Source organism: Leucoraja erinacea, chromosome 2 (assembly GCF_028641065.1).
Source record: "Leucoraja erinacea ecotype New England chromosome 2, Leri_hhj_1, whole genome shotgun sequence".
Classification (NCBI taxonomy): Eukaryota; Metazoa; Chordata; class Chondrichthyes; order Rajiformes; family Rajidae; genus Leucoraja; species Leucoraja erinaceus.
The window spans coordinates 134041699-134067217 of record NC_073378.1 but is presented as its reverse complement, the minus strand read 5'-3'; the positions used below and the strand labels follow the sequence as shown (position 1 = coordinate 134067217).

The following is a 25519-nucleotide window of genomic DNA, read 5'->3' as shown; positions in this document are numbered from 1 at the left end:
CTCTTGTTTCTTGGTTTCCTGGTCCTCCAAAAATATTCGAAATGGAATTTAAACAGAATTTAAACCACCACCAAACTCTGAAAAATAACAGCCTATTGCATTTTATCTGTTTATTTATTGTGTCTATATATATATGGCAGGGCTCTCGCTTAACTTTTTTTCCCTGTTGCCAGCCGGGCAACCTTGGCAGCTTTTTAGGTTGCCAAATGACAGTTTAGGTGGTCATTTAAGATGGCTTGCATGACGCGTGCAATAACGGAGTGCGTAGTTACTAGTCGGAATTATGCTCAATGAAGCATTCACATATTATTTCTGCTTCAAATAGTCATAAACTAACATATTCACCATTCAAGACATGATATATACCACAATGACACGCAGCAAAATTATAATACGATATTTCAACTCTTTTTAGACATTGCAATTAATGCAATTTTTATTATTTCTTTCCACTTCCAAACAAAAATGTGGTTGGATTATTCAGCATATGATCAACCTGTGTCAATAAATCCTGGACCTTGATAACATATATGCTTAACCATGCACACTACAGATTGATGCAAGCATGTTTTCTGTGAAGGACCGAAAGTTATCATGACATGGCCATAGCATGGGTCGTTATTGCTATTGGTACAGAAACACTCTCGCTTCCCACGTGATTTATCCACAACAAAATATACAGGTTGCAAGGAATTTTCTAAAGGCATTTTATGATAATAACTGTTAAAACTGACTATACCCATCTGACAGGTTAACATTACACTAACTGACAAGAGATGGCCAAAGGACATAAATGCAGCAAATGTTCTTTTGGTAATATATTTAAAGGTGTCAAGAGGCCACATTACCGGACATTCAGATTAGATGTATGTGGCAATGAAGATACCCAGTTTGTAAGCAACAATTTTTTTTTAAATTGGTGATAAACGCTTTTTCCATCATTCCCTCTTCAGAATTAACGTTAAAATTTCAACCGAAATATCTCCTGACCAAATTTGTGATGTATATGACTGATTGTAGAAGTAAAACCTGGATAAATCCAACGTATAGTTGTGAATGTTGCTCATTAAATAACTACAGTACTGATACTCCATATAGAGAGCATTGATTTGCCATTAAAATGAACTCTGTGATAACGTGTCAGTGACAATTGAACACTGCAGTTTTAATGTTTCACGTGTTCACAATTGAATGAATCCATCTTTATGGATTAAAACAAATAATAACATTGGGAATTATAACATATTTGATTGCATTCCGTTATCAAACATAGTCAATGTTAGCTCTGAAGACATTTCCAGCACAATAGGGTCCGGAGGGGGGGGGGGTCTGAATCAGTGCATGATGGACAAATGGTGGTAGGGGGGGGGGGGGGGGGGGGGGGGGGGGGGGGCTGAGAAGGCGATCGGTGCGGATTGGATGGATTGAGGTAGGGGAATTAGTGCGTGTTGGTTGGAGTAGGTAAAATTGTGAGGGGAGAGCGCGGGGGATGTCAGTGAGGTTGAATGGGGGGATCTGTGAAGGATGGATGGGGGGAACAGTGCAGGATGGATGGTAAGGGGGGTCAGTACAGGATGAATTGGGGGACCAGTGTAGGATTGATGGGGAGTGGCAGGAGAATCAATGCGAGGTGGATAGGGAGATCAGTGCAGGATGAATAGATGGAGTAGGGGAGTAGTAAATGAGGAAGGGAGGGGATAAGGAGAGTGGAGGGGGGCGTACGGGACAGAGAGAGGGGAAGGGGCAGAGGAGGAGGGAAGGAAGGCCAGCGCTCCTCGGACAACACCTGTCAGGCACGAAAATCGCAATCAAAATATGGAGGGGACCGCGGACAGAATATCTTGGCGGCCGCGCGCGCATGCGCACACTCACACACACGCGCGAGGCTTCGGAGGCTCAATCCAGCGCTAAATGCAGCTCAACTGCCTGTCTCGCCCAAAGATACTAGAGGAGCTCCTCTATAATCTCTGGTCTCGCCTACAGTCCTGTCTCAATCCAGACAGGGACAGGAAGAGTGAGCTGGGTTTAGCGCTGTTTCTCTGCGCTGGCTGTGGGCCGGGGGGCTGAGAGTGTTTTGGCACGTCTCTATCCTCAGCCCCAGAGTGTTTTGGCACGTCTCTATCCTCAGCCCCAGCGCCCCTCGCCACTCGCCTCTGACCGACACCTCCCTCCTCTAAGGGTCTGTTTTGAAAGCGTCGTTGGCGGAGTGGCAGCAGCGGCCTTTATCAGGCCGGGCAGGGGGCAGGAGGATGAGGAGGCGATGGAGCCGTCGCCGCTGCTGCTGTGAGGGGCCCGTCATTCGCTCCGACCCTCTGTCACGCCACACTTAGCATCTTCCCCACAACCGTCGCCGACACAAAACGTCACGTTCCTTTTCTCCAGAGATGCTGTCGGACCCGCGGAGTTACTCCAGTTTTTTGTGTCTATCTTCCGTATAAACCAAGTTGCCAAGCCGGGCAAAATGACTCGCCGTTTAGGTTGCCTGCCGGCACTTTGAGTGGTCAGTGGCACCCGGGCAACCGTTAATTTCGAGCCCTGTATGGTCTATGGTATACAGACACAACAAACTTTTATCTCCTGTTCTGTATTATGTTTACATATTCTGTTGTGCTGCAGCAAGCAAGAATTTCATTGTCCTATCTGGGACACATGACAATAAAACTCTCTTGACTCTTAACTTGGACTTAAACAAAAAACAGTTCTTGGGGAAAAAAAGACCTACCTTAAATTTAATTGCTTCTGGATGGGTACCTATAGTAGGGTGAAGACTATTCCATGCTTTAATAGGAGCAGCCAGCATCTCTGGATAGAAGAAATTGGGTGACGTTTCGGGTAGATTTCTTTAGATTGCCTCTGGTTTTAGTGTTTTAGTTTAATTTAAATATACACCGTGGAAACAGGGCCTTCGGCCCACCGAGTCCACGCCGACCACTGATCACCCGTACACTAGTTCTATCCCACACATTAGCGACGTAAGTCAAGAGTCAAGAGTGTTTTATTCTCTCATGTCCCAATGAAATCCTTATTTGCAGCAGCACAACAGAATATGTAAACACTCTGTAAACAATGTTATAAACGAGAAAACAGTGTATATTTATATATTAAGGTGACTTGGATAGGCTGGGTGAGTGGGCAAATGTTTGGCAGATGCAGTATAATGTGGATAAATGTGAGGTTATCCATTTTGGTGGCAAAAAACAGGAAAGCAGACTATTATCTAAATGGTGGCCGACTAGGAAAAGGGGAGATGCAGCGAGACCTGGGTGTCATGGTACACCAGTCATTGAAAGTAGGCATGCAGGTGCAGCAGGCAGTGGAGAAAGCGAAATGGTATGTTAGCTTTCATAGCAAAAGGATTTGAGTATAGGAGCAGGGAGGTTCTACTCCAAATCTGAGGAAGGACATTATTGCCATAGAGGGAGTGCAGAGAAGGTTCACCAGACTGATTCCTGGGATGTCTGGACTGTCTTATGAAGAAAGACTGGATAGACTAGGTTTATACTCTCTAGAATTTAGGTGATTGAGAGGGGATCTTATAGAAACTTACAAAATTCTTAAGGGGTTGGACAGGCTAGATGCAGGAAGATTGCTCCCGATGTTGGGGAAGTCCAGGACAAGGGGTCACAGCTTAAGGATAAGGGGGAAATCGTTTAAAACCGAGATGAGAAGAACTTTTTTCACACAGAGAGTAGTGAATCTCTGGAACTCTCTGCCACAGAGGGTAGTCGAGGCCAGTTCATTGGCTATATTTAAGAGGGAGTTATATGTGGCCCTTGTGGCTAAGGGGATCCGAGGGTATGGAGAGAAGCCAGGTACGGGATACTGAGTTGGATGATCAGCCATGATCATATTGAATGGCGGTGCAGGCTCGAAGGGCCGAATGGCCTACTCCTGCACCTAATTTTTATGTTTCTATATATGAATATATAACTATATACACACACACACACAATTTCCCTCCTGGGATTAATAAAGTTCTATTGTTTAGTATTGTGTGTGTAGGAAACTGCAGATGCTGGTTTAAACTGAAGATAGACACAAAAAGCTGGAGTAACTCAACAGGTCAGACAGAATCTCTGGACAAAAGGAAAATATTACATTTTGGGTTCAGTCTGAAAAAGGTTCCTACACACCTTTGGAATGTGGAAGGAAACAAGAGCACCCGGAGAAAACCCATGCGATAAAAGGGAAAAGGAGCAAACTCCATATAGACAGCAACCATATACAGGATCAATTCCGGGTCTCTGGCAATTTTACGCAGCAACTTTAGAAACATAGAAACATAGAAATTAGGTGCAGGAGTAGGCCATTCGGCCCTTCGAGCCTGCACCGCCATTTAATATGATCATGGCTGATATGGCCAATTTACTGTCCCATAGTCTTGAACAAATTAAAACATACAGTAGCTGTAAAGGGGCACATAGCATCACTTAGAGATTTAAGACTGCAAAAGGATAGTTTCTTTTTTTTAGTAACCAAAGTTATCAACGTTTAATTTTTTGTGTGTTGGAAAATAAAATATAGTGGCACAGCTGGTGGACTTGCTGCCTCACACGCCAGAGATCTGTGTTCAATCCTGTGCTCGGGCACTGTCTGTGTTGAATTTGCACATTCTCCCTGCAAGAATATAGGTTTCCCCCCACATCCCAAAGATGCATTGGCTTTGTAGGTTAACTTGTCTGTAAAATTGCCCCTAACGTGTAGGGAGTGGGTGAGGAAAGTGGGATAACAGAACTTGTGTGAATGGGGAGACAAAAATGCTGGAGAAACTCAGCGGGTGAGGCAGCATCTATAGAGCGAATGAAATAGGCGACGTTTTGGGTCGAGACCCTTCTTCAAACTGATGTGTGGGTGCAGGGTGTGGGAAGAAGAAAGGAAGAGGCGGAGACAGTGGGCTGAGGGAGAGCTGGGAAGCGGAGGAGAAAGCAGGGGGTCATTTGGAGGTCAATTTTCATACCGCTGGGGTGTAAACTGTCCAAGCAAAATATGAGGTGCTACTCTTACAATTTGCGGTGGGCCTCACTCTGGCCATGCGGGAGGGCCAGGACAGAAAGTCGGATTCGGAATGGATGGAGGAGTTTAAGTGCTGAGCCACTGGGAGATCAGGTTGGTTATTGTGAACCGAGTGGAGGTATTGGGAAAGCGATAGCCAAGCTTATGCTTGGTCTCAACGAAGCAGCGGACACCTAGAGCAGTGGATGCAATAGATGAGATTGGAGGAGGTGCACGTGAACCTCTGCCGCACCTGGAAGGACGGTTTGGGTCCTTGAATGGAGTCAAGGGGGGAGGTAAAGTGACAAGTGTAGCATTTCCTGCGGTTACAAGGGATAGTGCCAGGAGAGCGGGTGGTTTTGGTGGGAAGGGACGAAATGACCAGGGAGTTACGGAAGGAACGATCTCTGAGGAAAGCTGACAGAGGAGGAGATAGGGAAGATGTGGCCAGTGGTGGGATCCCGTTAGTAGACAAAGTTGGAGAAAATCAGCGGGTGAGGCAGCATCTATGGAGTGAAGGAATAGGCGATGTTTCGGGTTGAGAACCTTCTTCAGACTGATGTCGCGGTGGGGAGGTCCGGAAAAAGAAAGGAAGAGGCGGAGACAGTAGGCTGTGGGAGAGCTGGGGATGGGAAGGGAAGGAGCGAGAAAGCAAGGACTACCTGAAATTGGAGAAGCCAATGTTCATACCGATGGGTTGTAAACTACCCAAGCAAAATATGAGGTGATGTTCCTCCAATTTGCGGTGGGCCTCACTCTGGCCATGGAGGAGGCCCAGGACAGAAAGGTCGGATTCGGAATGGGAGGGGGAGTTGAAGTGCTGAGCCACCGGGAGATCAGGTTGGTTATTGCAAACTGAGTGTAGGTGTTGTGCGAAGCGATCGCCAAGGTGACCATATGGATTGATGAAGACAGGGAAGTCGTTGTTTACGTAACACCCTTCCAGCACACCCCTCTATTAGTAAACCAGTTCTGAATCCATACGACCAGGAAATTATTTTTCCCATATCATGCTTTAGCTTTGTTAATAAATTTACTGCTTTAGATATTCAGTGAATAACGGTCAGTATTTTTTGTCATAGGTTATTTGGGCTCATCGTTTGACGTTTCAGACGTTTCATCATCAGCTGGTTCATCTGGAGCCCAAACTCCTCAAACCTGCGGTCTGCTCACTTCTCAAGGTAACCGAAGTAACCAAGATACCGTCTGCAGAAATGTTCTGTATTTTATATTGTCATTTAATTTGACATTTAAGAGGCACTAGACTAAGTGGGATTTTTTGGGTCCCAGATACACGGGAGGCCTGGTCCTCCAACGCAACCCATTCCCCAATGCAATATTCCTCCTCTTCATGGGGAGGGGGGGAGGGAAGTTGGAGGGGAGGTGAGTGGGGGGGGGGGGGGGGGGGGGGGAGGAGGGGGGTTGGGGGGGGGGGGGGGGGGTGTACAGGGGAAGTGACGGGAAGAGATGAATCCGTGCGGCGCTGAACCGCAGAAGAGATCGATTTGCGCACGCGCGTTTTTTAAGATTTTTAAATTGTCTTTAAGGACATTCAACTGATAGAAACCAAACTTGGTGCACTGGCATCATAGGAGAACGGTGAGTGAATTGGCGAAAAATCGTAGCGCGATCACGAACCATTTTGCGCAAATAGAAAGTCCGCATTAACTGGAAGATAACACGATCAGAGTTTTAGTTATGTATAGATTTAGACAGCACATGAAAATGCAGAGAATGGAGGGATATAGATATGTACACGCAGATAGGGTTAGGTTTAATTTGGAATCATGTTGTCACGGTGTCGTAGGTTAAGGGACCTGTTCCTGGAGTGTAATGGTCTATAATATAATACAGAAATACAGTTTATTTGAAAAAGTGTTCTGTGTTTAGCATTTACCACGAAGCATTGGATAGTTATTCAAAAAACCATTGAATAATATAATACAGAAATACAGTTTATTTGAAAAAGTGTTCAAGTTACTCACACTCCTCTGAACTCCCCCATTACTTGGAGGTTGTCTTCTTCAAGCAATTAACCAGTTTCCATTTGAAGGAAAAACAGAATTCTGGAAGCAATCAGCAGACCAAGCTGCATCAATAGGGAAAGAAACAGAGTCTATGTTTAAATCATGGAACATTCATCAGAAATGGTAAAACAAACGGTAACACAAGCATGTTAGGTTGAAAATAGTGATGGAGATTGGAGAGAACAGAGGAAACCAGGGTTGTTTAAAAACATAGAACATAGAAACATAGAAATTAGGTGCAGGAGTAGGCCATTCGGCCCTTCGAGCCTGCACCGCCATTCAATATGATCATGGCTGATCATCCAACTCAGTATCCCGTACCTGCCTTCTCTCCATACCCCCTGATCCCCTTAGCCACAAGGGCCACATCTAACTCCCTCTTAAATATAGCCAATGAAGTGGCCTCAACTACCCTCTGTGGCAGAGAGTTCCAGAGATTCACCACTCGCTGCGTGAAAAAAGTTCTTCTCATCTCGGTTTTAAAGGATTTCCCCTTTATCCTTAAGCTGTGACCCCTTGTCCTGGACTTCCCTAACATCGGGAACAATCTTCCTGCATCTAGCCTGTCCAACCCCTTAAGAATTTTGTAAGTTTCTATAAGATCCCCTCTCAATCTTCTAAATTCTAGAGAGTATAAACCAAGTCTATCTAGTCTTTCTTCATAAGACAGTCCTGACATCCCAGGAATCAGTCTGGTGAACCTTCTCTGCACTCCCTCTATGGCAATAATGTCCTTCCTCAGATTTGGAGATCAAAACTGTACGCAATATTCCAGGTGTGGTCTCACCAAGACCCTGTACAACTGCAGTAGAACCTCTCTGCTCCTATACTCAAATCCTTTTGCAATGAAAGCTAACATACCATTCGCTTTCCTTACTGCCTGCTGCACCTGCATGCCTACCTTCAATGACTGGTGTACCATGACACCCAGGTCTCGCTGCATCTCCCCCTTTCCCAATCGGCCACCATTTAGATAATAGTCTGCTTTCCTGTTTTTGCCACCAAAATGGATAACCTCACATTTATCCACATTATACTGCATCTGCCAAACATTTGCCCACTCACCCAGCCTATCCAAGTCACCCTGCAGTCTCCTAGCATCCTCCTCACAGCTAACACTGCCCCCCAGCTTAGTGTCATCCGCAAACTTGGAGATATTGCCTTCAATTCCCTCATCCAGATCATTAATATATATTGTAAATAGCTGGGGTCCCAGTACTGAGCCTTGGGGTACCCCACTAGTCACTGCCTGCCATTGTGAAAAGGACCCGTTTACTCCTACTCTTTGCTTCCTGTTTGCCAGCCAGTTCTCTATCCACATCAATACTGAACCCCCAATGCCTTGTGCTTTAAGTTTGTATACTAATTTTTTATGTGGGACCTTGTCGAAAGCCTTCTGGAAGTCCAGATACACCACATCCACTGGTTCTCCCCTATCCACGCTACTAGTTACATCCTCGAAAAATTCTATAAGATTCGTCAGACATGATTTACCTTTCGTAAATCCATGCTGACTTTGTCCAATGATTTCACCACTTTCCAAATGTGCTGCTATCCCATCTTTAATAACTGACTCTAGCAGTTTCCCCACTACCGATGTTAGACTAACTGGTCTGTAATTCCCCATTTTCTCTCTCCCTCCCTTCTTAAAAAGTGGGGTTACGTTTGCTACCCGCCAATCTTCAGGAACTACTCCAGAAATCTAAAGAGGTTTTGAAGATTATTACTAATGCATCCACTATTTCTGGAGCTACTTCCTTAAGTACTCTGGGATGCAGCCTATCTGGCCCTGGGGATTTATCGGCCTTTAATCCATTCAATTTACCCAACACCACTTCCCGGCTAACCTGGATTTCACTCAATTCCTCCAACTCCTTTGACCCGCGGTCCCCTGCTATTTCCGGCAAATTATTTATGTCTTCCTTAGTGAAGACGGAACCAAAGTAGTTATTCAATTGGTCCGCCATATCCTTGTTCCCCATGATCAACTCACCTGTTTCTGACTGCAAGGGACCTACATTTGTTTTAACTAATCTCTTTCTTTTCACATATCTATAAAAACTTTTGCAGTCAGTTTTTATGTTCCCTGCCAGTTTTCTTTCATAATCTATTTTTCCTTTCCTAATTAAGCCCTTTGTCCTCCTCTGCTGGTCTTTGAATTTCTCCCAGTCCTCCGGTATGCTGCTTTTTCTGGCTAATTTGTACGCATCATCCTTCGCTTTGATACTATCCCTGATTTCCCTTGTTATCCATGGATGTACTACCTTCCCTGATTTATTCTTTTGCCAAACTGGGATGAACAATTTTTGTAGTTCATCCATGCAGTCTTTAAATGTCTTCCATTGCATATCCACCGTCAACCCTTTTAGAATTAATTGCCAGTCAATCTTGGCCAATTCACGTCTCATACCCTCAAAGTTACCTTTCTTTAAGTTCAGAACCATTGTTTCTGAATTAACAATGTCACACTCCATCCTAATGAAGAACTCAACCATATTATGGTCACTCTTGCCCAAGGGGGCACGTACAACAAGATTGCTAACTAACCCTTCCTCATTACTCAATACCCAGTCTAAAATAGCCTGCTCTCTCGTTGGTTCCTCTACATGTTGATTTAGATAACTATCCCGCATACATTCCAAGAAATCCTCTTCCTCAGCACCCCTGCCAATTTGATTCACCCAATCTATATGTAGATTGAAGTCACCCATTATAACCGTTTTGCCTTTGTCGCACGCATTTCTAATTTCCTGTTTGATACCATCTCCAACTTCACTACTACTGTTAGGTGGCCTGTACACAACACCCACCAACGTTTTCTGCCCCATAGTGTTGTGCAGCTCTACCCATACCGATTCCACATCCTCCAAACTAATGTCCTTCCTTCCCATTGCATTAATCACCTCTCTAATCAGTAACGCTACCCCACCTCCTTTTCCTTTCTGTCTATCCCTCCTGAATATTGAATATCCCTGGATGTTCAGCTCCCAGCCTTGGTCACCCTGGAGCCATGTCTCCGTGATCCCAACTATATCATAGTCATTAATAGCTATCTGCACATTCACCTCATCCACCTTATTACGAATGCTCCTTGCATTGAGACACAAAGCCTTCAGGCTTGTTTTTACAAACACTCTTACCCCTTACACAATTATGTTGAAAAGTGGCCCTTTTTGATTTTTGCCCTGGTTTTGTCTGCCTGCCACTTTTACTTTTCACCTTGCTACCTATTTCTTCTACCCTCATTTTACACCCTTCGGTCTCTACGCTCACACATTTAAGAAACCCTTTCCCTTTAACTCCATCCTCCACTGTCCCATTCAACACCCCACCCCCCTTATTCAGTTTAAAGCCACCCGTGTAGCAGTGGCAAACCTGCCTGCCAGAATGCTGGTCCCACACCTGTTAAGATGCAATCCGTCCCTTTTGTACAGTTCCCCCTTACCCCAAAACAGATCCCAGTGATCTAAGAATCTAAATCCCTGCCCCGTGCACCAGATCCTCAGCCACACGTTCAGGTCCCGTATCTCCCTGTTCCTGCTCTCGCCAGCACGGGGAACTGGAAGCAAACCGGAGATAACAACCCTGGAGGTCCTGCTTTTCAACATTTTTCCGAGCTCTCTAAAGTCACGTTGCAGAATATTTATCCCCTTCTTTCCGACATCGTTTGTGCCGACATGCACTACCACTTCCGGATGTTCACCTTCGCCCTTGAGGATTTTCTGCACTCTGTCCGTGACATCCTGGATCCTGGCACCGGGAAGGCAGCACACCATCCTCGCATCCCGTCTGTTGCCGCAGAAACCCCTGTCCGTACCTCTCACGATGGAGTCTCCCACTACAATGGCCTTGCCTGCCTTAGGCCTTTTTGGTTTTGGCTCAACAGCCCTATTCGCATCACAGGCCAGTCCGCCGCTCACGTCTTCTGTCCCAACAGCTTCTAAGCGGATGAACCTGTTTACAAGAGGTACATCACCCGGGGACGTTGGCATTCCATGCTTCCCTCCCTTTCTCACTGTCTCCCACCTTCTCTCTTCCAGTACCTTAGGTGTAACAATCGTACTGGCAAACAAACAGTTTGTGCCAGAAAATAAATAACATTGAAATATTGAAAGATATAGGTAAATGGGTAGAGAATAGGGGAAATGCTTGTGATGGATAGAGTCCAAGGTTGTGCAGAATTTTCAAGACAAAAAACTTGTTGGACCAGTCATAATAGTCGGCAAAGCTCTCAACTACCATCCCCACTGTTGTCTTTTCATCTGCTCTCATCCACATTCCAGAACAAGGATTGGGTTCCCCTTGTCTCCCCCTGCCACATTCAACCTCTGGATGTTCTGACATCTTCAGTGACACATCTTCAGTCTGTCCCCTCCTGTTCCAGCATTACAAAGAGACCGTGCCCGCTGTGAGTCCCTTGCCTACTCTTCCTTTTCCTTCCTTTGTTCTTTTTCTTATGGCACTCTCCCATGCAACCATGGAAGCGATATGGCGTGGACTTTCATTTCTTTCTTTCGAACAATCCATGAATCCAGGTAAAGCAGTGGAATCATAGTCAGCACGGAAATAGGCTCTTTGGCCCATCTCACACGACCATATAGGCGACCCCTGGTGAAATGTCGCAGGTGACCTCTCACGACTGTATATGCCCCTATTTGACTACCTCAGTGCATCATCTCATACCTGAGTAATTAGACTTGGACATATAGAAAAAAATGTTCAATAATGGGCATTGTATTAATTTGGAACTGACGGCAACATGTAACAGCTCCGACATCATTCGAATTCAGCAACGATAAAATAATGGTAGCTATAATCTAATGCCAAATGATTAAAAAGAGAAAATGCTGCAATAATAAACAGATCACATCCCTGACACAACTTTGACAGAATTGGTTATCACACTGAATTTGATGATTTTACTTCGGAGTCACGTGAGTGACTACGTGAAGAAGGGCCGTCCGTCTGCGTGCACGTCATTACGTCTGAAAGCTATGCGCCAACGACTGACTGGCAGGCGCGTTGCGTCCTCCCAGCAGTAAGTTTAAAAAACGGCAGGTAAGTGTTTTCAAAACTACTCTGCGATCTTTTGGCGGGCTCAGAAAATTTGTATTTTCAGAAATTGGACCCAGCTATATCGAAAGTGAAGAGACGGACTGCGGGGAGGCCGGCTACCGAAGACTGCGGTAATCTGGGTAGCGGGCGACTGTCTGTTTCACCGACATTGCCGCCGGCAGCAGAGCCAGCAGGAGCAGACCTGGTGCCCGAGGAAAGCAACGTGGTGGTCCCGCAAGGGCGCAATGCCACACGGATGTCTGCGAGGCCCGTAGACTCAGACGTGTCGGGCGAGGAGGGATCCCCTCCTTTGTCGGGAAGCGTCCACGGGCGACTTACCCATATGGAACACCTTATGGAGAGGTGGCTCCAGAATGATCTGCTCCGTAGGAGGGAGCAGTATCAGCACGGGTCTCCACAGCAGGCCATGCCAGCAACCTCATACATGGGGCAGCAAAGTGTCTTCCCCGCAGGAGGGGGAAGTACATTGGGTCAGCATTACCCTGACTCTCAATACGGGAGCACAGTGAGGGAGCATTTCCGGGTTTGCGATAACCACACCACTGGGTGCATCCCTGGACGAAAACCTGGCCAGTAATATAAACTACTTGGCGTCTCACCAGTTGAAAGACCTGGCTATGGAGGAGACCATCAACAGGTACCCCCCTTCTACGAACTGTGCCTCCCTCAATGTACAAGCAGTGAACCACACCTTCTGGGGACAGATTGGACCAGGAGTCAGAACACAGGAGGTAAAACTCCAGAAAGTCCTCAAACTGATGGCGTCTGGCATCACGTCATTTGCAAGGTCAGTAGACGGGGAGCTACTGAACGACATGCAACAAGACACTGGCATTACTCTGCAATGCCCATTTTGAAATTAATTGCAGCATAAAAACGCAATCAGACCGGCAATAAATTCAAAGTTTGCTGTGCTATGCAAAGCCAGCAACGTTCAGCCAGCCAATTTTCTGTTTGGCAAAGATCTGCCAAGGCAGGTATGGGAGCTGGACAATGAGGCAAAGACCATCCGCCTCATAAGTAAAGGCCAAACTACACCAAAGGGCTCATCACAACGGATGTACCCCTATAGTTCCAGGGGATACACGCCTAGGGGCCCCGGCACTGGTGGAAGACCTGCGCAGGAGGCATCAAGGTCTTTTTTAGGGGTAGGCCCCAGCCGGCCCACAGCGAGGATGCGCAAAGGGCAACCACCAGCTCAACGTCCCAAGCCTCGCGAGCGGAAACCAGCGCCATACCGCCAGTAACATCGGATGTAAGTCAACCTAGTTCCTTGAGGATTTTCTGCACTCTGTCGGTGACATCCTGGATCCTGGCACCAGGAAGGCAGCACACCATCCTTGAATCCCGTCTGTTGCCGCAGAAACCCCTGTCCATTACTCTCACAATGGAGTCTCCCACTACAATGGCGTTGCCTGACGTTGGCCTATTTGGTTTTGGCGCAACAGCCCTATTTGCTTCGCAAGCCGGTCCGCCGCTCAGTGTAATAACGTCTTCTGTCCCGACAGCTTCTAAGTGGGTGAACCTGTTCACAAGAGATACAACACCTGGGGACGTTTGCATTCCATGCTTCCCTCCCTTTCTCGCCGTCACCCACCTTCTCTCTTCCAGTACCTTAGGTGTAACAATCTTACTATAGGACTTGTCGAGGAACAACTCCGTTTCTCGGACGAACCTGAGGTCATCCACTTGCTTTTCCAGTTCCCCAACACTGTCCTTCAGGAGCTTTACCTGGATGCACTTCTCACATTTGTAGCAGCCAGAGGTACCAGCAGTGTCCTTGACCTCCCACATACTGCAAGCATCACACTGAATCAGCATGCCTGATATCTCCTTCTTTCGTCTCTCCCTCTCCAGCATTTTGTGTAGCCTCCTCTCCAGAGCCTCCTCGCCGAAGACTCTCGATCCAATTACTCACACTTTTCTCACAGGGCACTCTCGAGCCAAAGACTCACACTTTTCTCACAGGGCACTTCCCTCACAAGGCCGCTCCCTCACTGCCGCTCCCTAAGAGCCATCTTGCTTATATTGACTGATAAAATGCTGTTGCTCCCAAATCCACAGGAGCTCTGTGGTGTTGTTGATGGTGAGTGGGGTGAGGGGAGGGAGAGTCCTCCAAATGTCTACAATCAATTCCACTGTCAAGAGCATCGAGCTCCAGGTGGTTGTGATGGCACCCTCATACCCACTCCCACATCTCTCCTCCCCGTCCCATATCCCACCTCCCCCCTCCCCCCTCCCACACCCCCCCGGCACACCAACCACCCCCTCCCCCACACCCCCCTCCCTCACACACCCCCCCCTCCCCATGTTGAAAATTTTGGCAAACTATCACGAGTGTCGGCAGTCACCTGTAAAGGTTGTGTAAGTGGGACAAACCCTTTACCCAAGACGAGAAAAAATCTTTGAGAAACCTATGATCAAATATTAAAGCGTAAGAATCACATAGTACAGAAATGGATGCTTTGATGAATTAGATATGTGCTGACCATCAATAACCTGTCATTGACTACAGGTTAACGCAATTATTACCTCCAAAGTCATGGCCAAGCTCCAGGACCTGGGCCTCTGTCAACATTTCCCCTTTTCCAACTTGGCACCATTTAGATAATAATCTGCCTTCCTGTTTTTGCTACCAAAGTGGATAACCTCACATTTATCCACATTAAACTGTATCTGCCATGCACCTGCCCATTCACCCAACCTGTCCAAGTCCTGTTGTTCCTGTACCTCACCATATTTGTGTGTACATGACGATAAACTGGACTTGGCTTAATCCCATTTACCAACACTTACTCTGTAGTCTTCTATGCCTTGGCCATGCAATACCTGTATCTGTTACATTTTGTGTAAGCTAGTGTAGATTCATTATTTCCCCGTTATCACAAGCATTCTACAATTGTTCAGTCAAATGTGTACAGTTTCTCGACTGAAATTCTTTTAAATTAAAGTGAAAGAATTCATTTAGAAGGATAACCAAACTTTCATCTGGAATTTCTGGTTAGGGGAGAGAGGAAAAGATTCATATCCATATATCTGTCCAAATATCTTTTAAAAGTCAGACAGTAGTTGTATTCATTTCCATAACTTCTTCTGACACCTCATTCTAGATATGGATTACCTTTGAGTGAATTAATAGTAAGATTAAACGAGAACTTACCGGTTTGAAGTTTGATCTTTATTTTATGAGGAGTAACGTTGAGGGATTACGTGAAGACCCCGCCAGCACGCATGCGCGCCAATCTTCAAAGAAGCGGTGTGAAATCACAGATAACAGTAGTCGAACTAAACATAGTAAGATAAGAGAACTAGAATACCAGTTGACCTTTATGATGGAGGGTTCTTGGTTCTTGGTTCTTGTGTCCTCCAAAATATTCCAACCAGAATTTAAACTGGAGGTGATGAAGGGAGGGATTAAGCCAGAAAGAGTATAAAGAACACACACTATAGAATTTGACATAAAACATCCCCACACAGCAGAATCAAAGTTTCCCACTGTGTGGGAAGGCACCAAAGTCAGTCTCTTCCTCCACTGTTCCTCGTGATCAGGGCCTCCCCAAGCCCTCCGCAGTTGCAGCTACAGGCAGCCCGATGTCCACCGCTCGCCAGGGTGATACAAGTCCGACGTCGGGGCTGCGGGACGTCCTCAGCGGCGTGGACACCAGAGTCGGCCCCCTCCTACCGGAGTCGGCGCTTCCAATGTCCGCAGGCCCCGCCAGGTGGTGACTGCTGCTGAAGACCCTCTGTAAGGCGCCCCAGGACTCCACGATGTTGTTCAGCGCTGCCCTCGTTGGAAGCTCTCCGCACCAGAGCTCCACGATGTTGGAGCAGCGGCCCAACGCTCCGGACCTCCAAACGGCGACCCAGGTAGGCATCGCCCGCTCCGCGGTGACTCCAGCACTGCGCCGCCGCCGTAGCAACCCAGGTCTGGTTCCCGGTCCCCAGCAGGAAAGGCCGCTCCGATCCAGCTGGTAGGCAGCGAGGTGGGGGGGGGGCGAGGACGCGACTCGGAGAAATAGTCGTGTCCCCACCAGGAAGAGACTGGGAAACGGTTTCCCCCTTACCCTGCCCCCCTCCCCCACATAGAAAAGTAAAAGTTTCCCCCAACACAAAACTTTAGTCTGAGTAAGAATTTAAAAAAAGATTGAAATAACAGACAGGCTGTAGGTAGAAGATGCTGCAGTACAGCGCTCCCTCTCCGTCCTCAGGGTAGGGCGTGGAGGGCGCGTAATCCCTCAACGTTACTCCTCATAAAATAAAGATCAAACTTCAAACTGGTAATTTCTTGTTTAATCTTACTATTTTACTTCGGAGTCACGTGAGTGACTACGTGTAGATTTTAAAGCTCTGTGATTTCATGCCGTGGAAAACGAGTCCATGCCTCACACACTGCCATAATTGACCAATGGAGGAAGTATGTTAACATATTCAGACATGAATCAGTTATTCAAACACACTGATATATTTATTAACAAAATAATAATAACCCCTATCATTCGAGGTAAATTATAATACAGAACTTAAAATTGAGTCTGCAAACAACGCAGGTTTAGCAACTGGTTTATTATAAAATTGCTGAAAAGTTCTTTCTCTAGACCATCCTGCTGTTGCCAGGATGTGGTCCATGGGAACTTCCAACTCCCTTGCTGCCGATGTTGCTACAGCCCTGGTGGAATGAGATTTAAAAACATCTGTATCCACCCCTGCAGCACCCAAAACCTGTCTAAGCCACCTTGAGATGGTTTGCACGGATGCCCTTTTATGAGGCTGTTTATGACTGAGCATCAATGCCATTTCCTTGCCTCTTAGGCTTTTAGTGACTTCTAAATAATGAAGTAGATGTGTCATTATACATAGACGAACGTCTATGGGGTATGCTAGGAACTCCAATTTGAGGCCGAGACTAGTGCCATCAGCATTATTATTTTATATGTTAGTCTTGCCAGAGACGGGGACGTTGCTGGTGACCAACACCTGAGCAACGTTAAGACAACACCTACATCCCAGATCTGGGAGTACCTAGCCCTAGGGGGATTAGTGTTGAAAATACCCCTCATAAGTTTCGATACTAGAGGGGGAGACGCAACATTGTGGTGTTCTGATCCCTGCCCCAAGTAAGATGATAGGGCACTTCTAGCACAGTTAATGGCACTGTAGCTTAGGCCTTCGTCAAAGTGAAGGCTGGCCAAGAATTCTAGCACATTCGTCACAGTAGCCGTGTTGTATGTGATGTTGGCCCTGGTACAATATATCTCCCATTTCCTTATATATGATAGATATTGTTTTCTGGTGGACTCCCTGTATGTCGCCGTGATCATGTTCATGGTTCGGTCTGTCAGTCCAAAATCCAGTAGTGGTCTTTTCAGATTCTGCAAATCAACAGATTTACCCTGTCATGGCACGGGTGACTCTCGCCTGTCACAGGATGAACCAACAAATCCAGGCGTTTGGAGATGGGCATACATGGTTCCGAGACCATGTCGAGAACCACAGGGAACCATGGCTGAGTAGGCCAGTCGGGTACTACCAAAATACCTGACGCGGAGTCTTGTTGTATTTACCGCAAGACCCGACTGATAGGCAGAAGGGGGGAAATGCATAGAAAAACAATTCTCCCCAGTGCAGCGAGAATGCGTCCATCGCTACTGCCCCAGGGTCTGGTTCCCATGCAACATATGTTGGCAACTGGTGATTAAACCTAAATGTGAATAGATCGATATCTGGCGTTCCATACCGAGCTACAATATCAGCAAACACTTTGTGGTCCAACATCCATTCGGTATTGTCGTTGAATTTTCGTGACCTGCTGTCTGCCTCTGTATTGAGTTTACCTGGAAGGTAAATAGCTGATATCCAAATATTTCTGTTGATACACCATTGCCAAATCGTGTTAACCAGATTATCACAAGATATCGACTTAATTCCACCCATATGATTAATATACGCCACCACGGTGGTATCAATTTGTAGGCGAACATGCAGGTGGTGCATGTTCGAGCAGTAAGCCCTTAGCCCGTAGAACGCACCCAACATCTCTAAATAATATTAAGATTAAACGAGAACTTACCAGTTTGAAGTTTGATCTTTATTTTTTGAGGAGTTACGGTAAGCGATTACGTGAAGAAGTCCCGCCAGTGCAATGCGCGTCAATCTTCAAAGCAGCGGCGTGAAATCACAGTAACTACAGTCGAAGTAACATAGTAAGACTCAGAAAACTAGAACTACCAGATGATCTTTGCGATTATGAGGGCCAGGAGCGGAGGGCACGTAATCGCTTACCGTAACTCCTCATAAAATAAAGATCAAACGTCAAACTGGTAAGCTCGTTTAATCTTACTACTTTACTTCGGAGTCACGTGAGTGATTCCGTGAAGATTTCAAAGTTCTGTGATTTCATGCCGTAGATACAGGTCCATACGACACACTGCTTCAGTTGACACAGGATAAACAAATAATGTATTCAACATAGTTTGAATTATACAAATTAATGTTTTAATAACAACAAAAAGAAACAATAACGACCCCTCTCTCCCAGGGGGAAGTTATAAAACCGAACCCAAAATAGTATGCCCAAATCCTTCCGGTGTGAGGACAGGTTTGTTATAGAAACATTGAAAAGTCCCTTCATTGGACCATTCTGTGGCCCTGAAGATTTGATCTAAAGGGACGTCCACTGCGGAAGTTGATGCCGCCCTGGTGGAGTGAGATTTAAACACATCAGTGTCCACTCCAGCACAATCCAAATCTGTTTCAGCCACCTAGAAATGGTCTGCTCCGACACATGTTTTGTGACTGATGAGCATCGTTATTTCGGAGCCTCTAAGGCTCTTGCTGACGTCAATATACTGATGTAAGTGCGTAATTACACATAGTCGCAGGTCAATGGGGTATGCCATAAAGGGCAGTTTGATCCCGGACGTCCCAGGCCTGTTTTGTTTGATTAGATCATAGACATAAAACTTAATATTATTTACAGAAGAAACCATGCTGTCCAGTTGTAGCTTTTGCAATGTCTGGACCCGTTGCGCTGAAACGAGCGTCATGAGCATGACCACTGTGAGTTTTTGGAAAGACAGAGATGTAATTGGAGCCCATTGACGAAGTAGTGTGTGAACTATGCTCACATCCCAGATTTCCGTATATCTAGGTCTAGGAGGGTTCTTGTTAAAAATCCCTTTCATGAATCGGGACACCAATAGGTGAGATCCGACAGAATGTAGTCCCGACCCCTGCTAAGAATAGGAGGACAATGCACTCCTAGCACTATTAATGGCACTATAACTCAATTGCTCGTCAATTGCAGTGTAATGTGGCAAGGAAGTCGCAGTGTGATAAGATATATTTGACTGTAAGCAGAACATCTCCCATTTTTTAATATGAGATACGTATTGTTTCTTAGTATTATACCTCCAGGCCACATTAATCACATCCACCGTACGACCTGATAGTCCGAGCCCCTGGAACGGCCTCATCAGAATCTGCAAATCAACAGATTAATACGATCATGTAAAGGATGACTTTCCCCTGTCACAGGGTGAACCAACGTTGCTGCATTTGGGGACAACCATAAATGGCTGTGTCATCAGTCTCAGAACCAGTAGGAACCATGGTTGTGTGGGCCAGTCGGGGACTACCAAAACGCCTGAAGCGGAGTCCTGCTCAATTTTAATGAGACATCGACTGATGAGGCAGAATGGGGGAAAAGCGTGAAAGAACATACCACCCCAATGCAGCGAGAATGCATCCACCGCTACCGCCCCTGGATCCGTTTCCCATGAGACATATTTTGGTAACTGGTGATTTAGCCTGGATGCAAACAGATCAATGTCTGGCAATCCATACTGGGTGACAACTTTTAAAAAAAAACTTTTGGATTCAGCATTCATTCTGTGTTGTCATTAAACTTTTGTGACCTGATGACTGCCACCATGTTATCTCTACCTGGTAAGTAGATTGCTGAAACCCAGATGTTCCTTGCAATACACCAGTGCCGGATGAGGTTAGCCAGATTATCACATGATAATGACTTAATTCCACCCATGTGATTAATATATGCCACTGCTGTGGTATCAGTCTAGCTGAACATGCAAATCATGCATTGTTGAACAGTACGCTTTTAGGCAATAGAATGCTCCCAACAATTCTAAATAGTTAATCCCATGCATCTGGATGATTAATGCCTCTTGCATATTCCATCTGCCGTCGCAGCTAGAATTGGTATCAGTGGCTCCCCATCCCGATGCACTCACATCAGTTTGCAACACAACTGAAGGTTGATTACTCAGAATGTCACTAGAACAACGTGAGGCATTTGTTATCCACCACTGAAACTCAGTGATAGCTTCAACTGGCAACTGCATCGGTCTATCGAAATGACCTGCATGTTTTTTGAGTGCCTGTTCCTTAGCTTGTTGCAAATTTTGATAATGTAAAGGCCCAAATTGCACTCCAGGGAAAGCCGCCACTAATTTGCCAATAACACTAGCCACTCGTCGGATGGAAGGTTGCTGCTCATCAACCAAATTGCTGCAAGCTTCCATTAATTATAATCTTTTGGCTGTAGGCTCCCAGACATGTTAGTTGAATCAATGGTGATCTCCAAATAATCAATGATTCTTGTTGGCATCAATTTGGATTTAGTTGGATGGATGAGGAACCCCAACCTCTCGGACATATGTTTGGTAACTGAAACAGAAAATTCAGCTGCTTCCTGAGTGTTGCCTACGATCAGAACATCATCCAAATATGCCATCATAATGTGATTCTGAGCCCGGAGTAGTCCCAATACTGGTTTCAATAATTTTGTAAATAACCTTGGGGCTGAGGTTAAACCAATGGGTAAAGCGTTAAACTGCCATAGCTGTCTCATCCAACTAAATTTCATATATCTATGGTATTTGTAATGAATTGGTACTGAATAATATGCATCTTTCAGATCTATACTTGCCATATAACATCCTTTGGAAACCAATTGCTTAGCAGTACCTAAAGTTTCCATTTAAAAATGTTTATACTGGACATAGGAATTCAGTCGGGTTAGATCAAGAATGTCTCGACACCCACCATCCTTCTTTTGCTTGGGAAATATATTAGACACAAACTGCTGAGGCTGATGAACCGTCCTTTCAATTACACCTTTTGTGAATAATGTTTCAATTTCATCATTTACCTGTGAAGTTTCTGGTTTTGTAAACACCAATTATGATTTGGTGTATGTTGAGTGGGTGGATGTAATTCAAAAATAAACTCAATTCGAAACCCCTGAATGTTGTCCAGTATAAACAGATCTGATGTTATGCAGCACCATTCATTGTAAAACAATTGCAATCTACCCCCTACTGGTGACTGGTCTATGTATGTCCTGGACAGGTCCAGCTGCTCGTACCTCCATGGTTGCTGGATTCTTTTGTCTCCGAATTTTCGTGGGGATATGCACTGGTGCACGAAAAATGTCATGATGGAGCATCCTTTCCATAAGATGTCCAGACGCCCCCAGACGTCTTTCATGGAGGGAGGAGAGTCCTCCTGGCCCGTCTCATCATAGCCCACGGGCCTTACCAACTTTCATTTTGCCTTTCTACTGGAGTGGCCATGGTGTTCTGGATAGGCACCGGAATAGCTGCTGCTGGCTGATCTGCTGGCAGCTCCAGAGGTGAAGTAAGCGCCCGCCCGCTGACCGCACTCCCGGTCTTGCTCGCTAAATTTTCCGGCGGCACGCCTCGCACTCCCTTTTACTTTTTTTTCCATGTTCCTGCTGGCTCCTGAACCAGTCTTACAGAACCCAAGCACTTTCGCAGCGTAGTTTAAAAACTTACCTGCGAGTTTTTAACTTACCGCTGGTGGAGCTGCGCTCTCCAGCCCGTCGCTGCGCCATGGGTCTGACGTAATGACGCGCATGCGCACTGGCGGGACCTTCCCGGAATCTGACTCACGTGACTCCGAAGTAAAATTAATACCAAGTGCTTGAAGTAAAGATGTCTCATGTGCATCCCATCTGCCACCACAACTGGAGATGGTATTAGTAGCACCCCAACCGTGAGCGCTGGCATCAGTTTGTAACACAACTGAAGGACTGCTGATAATAATGGGATTAGAACAATGTCGAATGTTTAGCATCCGCCATTGTAATTCCAAAATTGCTTTAGCTGGTAGCTGCATTGGCCTGTCAAAATGACCAGCATGATGTTTGAATGCTTGCACCTTTGCCCTCTGTAAATTTTGGTAATGCAAAGGTCCAAACTGTGTGGTTGTAAAAGCAGCCACAAGCTTACCAATCACGCTTGCTACTTGTCGAATAGATAGTTGACTGACGCCAACAAGGCTGTTACAGGCTTCCATTAAGTCTGCTGCCTTGCCCTTTGGCAAAGTCACAGACATGTGAACCGAGTCAATAGTGAACCCTAAGTAATCCATTGTCGTAGAAGACGTGGACTTAGATTTATCTGGATGGATGATGAACCCCAGTTTCTCAAACAAGAGCTTGGTAGCTGATACAGCTGATTTAGCAAAATCTAGAGTCTTTTCCACAATTAAGATATCATCCAGATATGCCATGACAATATGTTTCTGTTTTCGGATAAACGACAGGGCTGGTTTTAATATGTTAGTAAATAATCTGGGGGCTGATGTTAATCGATTGGGCAACGCTTTATACTGCCAGAGTTGCCCCATCCAGTTAAATTTCAGATATCGGCAGTGATCCTTATGTATAGGCACCGAATAGTATGTATGGATGGGAAGAGAATGGAGGGTTATGGTCTGAGCGCAGGTATATGGGACTAGGGGAGATTATGTGTTCGGCACGGACTAGAAGGGTCGAGATGGCCTGTTTCCGTGCTGTAATTGTTATATGGTTTATATGGTATCTTTTAAATCGATGCAAGCCATGAAGTATCCTTCGGAAACTAATTGTTTAGCAGTAATAAAGGTTTCCATTTTAAAATGAGTATACTGCACAAACGTATTCAGCTGTGTCAAATCGATGATGATGCGGCATCCACCATCTTTTTTTTTGTTTTTTGTAAAAATATTAGACACAAATTCTAGAGATTCGTGTTGGGATTTCTCAATTACACCTTTAGCATGTTACCTCAAAAGTTCTGCATGCCCTTCCAATTTCTCCTGCTGTGAAAGCACAAACATTTGGCTAGGTGCATTCTGAACCAGAGGAAGGAATTTATGAATGAATTTAATTTTGTATCCCTGTTTGCGCAGGCATCGCAAATTTAGAAACCATGCTGAGCAGCTTCTGATGTTCCTGCACCCCCAGCACACTAGAAGCATCTTCAGCCAAACCCCCATCTTCGGAGCCAGCCCAGAGGTGACTCCTTATGCTCCCCTCCGAAGAGGGGGAGACATTTTGCAGCCCCGTATAAGGTGCTGCCATGGGTGTCCGAGGAGACCCATTGTGACAAGGCTCCGCTTCCCGGAGCATGTCACGTTGGAGCATCTGCTCCATCAACCACTCCATGCTGGATATATGGCCACGGTTGCCACCCGCAGGCGGTGAATCTTCATGGCCCGACTCGTCCGAGTCTACGGGTCTAGCCGACTTTTGCTTGGCTTTCCCGCCAGTCCGTGGTATCGGTACGGACTGTGTCGTTGCCAGGTCGGAGGCTGATGACCACATAGTTAGCGACCCAGGTGCCGTCGGCCGCTGCTGACTGCCCGCATTTCCGTGGTCCTCCGCAGTCAGTTTCATTGCGGTCCGTTTAGACTTCGCCTTTGACTTGTCCATGGGTTCCTCGTTCTGAAAAATAATTCACACAGAACGGAACAAATAACCTCAGAATAGTAAACTTACCTGTAGGTCCGTTTTAAACCTACCGCTGGAGGAGCAACGCACCTCCCCGCCAGTCGCTGCGCAGTGCGTTAGACGATATGATGCGAATGCGTGCTGGCGGGGTCTTCACGTAGTCACTCGTGACTCTGAAGTAAAATTGCCCCTGAGGTCCTTTTTAAATCTCTCCCTTCTCAAGCTAAACCTATTGACTCTAATTTTAGAGTCTTGAACCCACGGATGAGGACAGTGAGCGTTCACTTTATCCATGTTTCCCTAATGGTATTGTACCAATACGGTTACCCCTCAACCTCCTATGCTCCAAAGGAAAAATACCCAGTCTAACTGCTCCCTATAACTCGAGCCTGCAAGCCCAGGTAACATTTTGGCAAATCTTTTCTGCACCCTTTCCGACTGAATTACAATCTATAGTGGAGTGAACATAACTGCATACAGTATTTCCAATGTGGTCTCACCAATAACTTGTACAACTGCATCAAGAACTCTCAACTGTGTATTCATGGACTGAGTGCCCGTGTTCTTTATGTGTTTTAGGGGCTCAAGATTTAAACTACCATGATTTTGTCAACGATCAACAGCGTAGCACCAGGACACGACAATCAACACCAAAAAAATCACCACAAGGTATCTGTATTAATAGTAAGATTAAACGAGAACTTACCAGTTTGAAGTTTGATCTTCATTTTATGAGAAGTTACGTTGAGGGACTACGTAAAGAGACCCAGGCGCACACGTGTCAATCTTCATTGCAGCGGTGTGAAATCACAGATGATAGTTACCGAAGCATAATAGTAAGCTACGTGAGACAAACATAACTTGCCTTTGATCTTTATTAGGGTGGGAGCAGAGGTCACGTAGTCCCTCAATGTAACTCCTCATAAAATTAAAATCAAACTTCAAACTGGTAAGTTCTCGTTTATTCTTACTATTTTATTTCGGAGTCACATGAGTGACTATGCGAAGGTTTTAAAGCTTCTGGGATTTCAGGCCGTAGATTCAATCCAGGCGTCTCACTGCATTTGATTGATTGCATTTGATGTTATGGTTGCATGTTATTGATTGTTTTTCACTCATATAGAGTGAAAAACAATCAATAACATGCAACCATAACATTGATGTAATCAATTAATGGTTTTTATTTATCATAAAACATTTTTTGTCCCATTTTTTATCACTGGGGAACATTTAATACAGAATCCAAAACAGTACCACTAAATACACCAGGGTCTGCAATCTCTTTATGGTAATACTTGTAAAGCATCCGTTCATTTGCCCATTCTGCGGCCGCGAGGATATGGTCTATTGGAACGTCCAAATCCTTGGCCGCCGATGTTGCTGCCGCCCTGGTGGGATGAGATTTAAATTTGACAGTATCAATTCCTGCATCCAACAGCACCTGCTTCAGCCATCTGGATATAGTTTGTACTGACACTTTCTTATGTGTTTTTTTATGGCTGATAAATAATGCTGATTCTGAACCTCTTAAGTCGTTGGTGGCCTCAATGTAACATTTCAAATGTGTCACTACACATAGTCTTGGATCCGTAGGATATGCTGTAAAGACAAATTTACACCCCGTGACTCCTGGTCTGCTCTGTTTGAGTAAGTCATAGACATAGAATGT

General features: G+C 45.6%; 1 protein-coding gene across 5 annotated transcripts in view; it reads left to right on the top strand.

Annotated features, from left to right (window-relative positions):
• Positions 1 to 25519, top strand: part of LOC129715962 (uncharacterized) — a 275535-nt gene that overhangs the window by 16476 nt on the left and 233540 nt on the right. For all 5 annotated transcript variants that reach the window (XM_055665868.1, XM_055665873.1, XM_055665863.1 and 2 more), the window contains exons 2-3: positions 6075 to 6173; positions 24430 to 24519. In XM_055665868.1, the coding sequence (XP_055521843.1) occupies positions 6075 to 6173; positions 24430 to 24519 (189 nt within the window). The remainder of the gene's footprint in view (positions 1 to 6074; positions 6174 to 24429; positions 24520 to 25519) is intronic.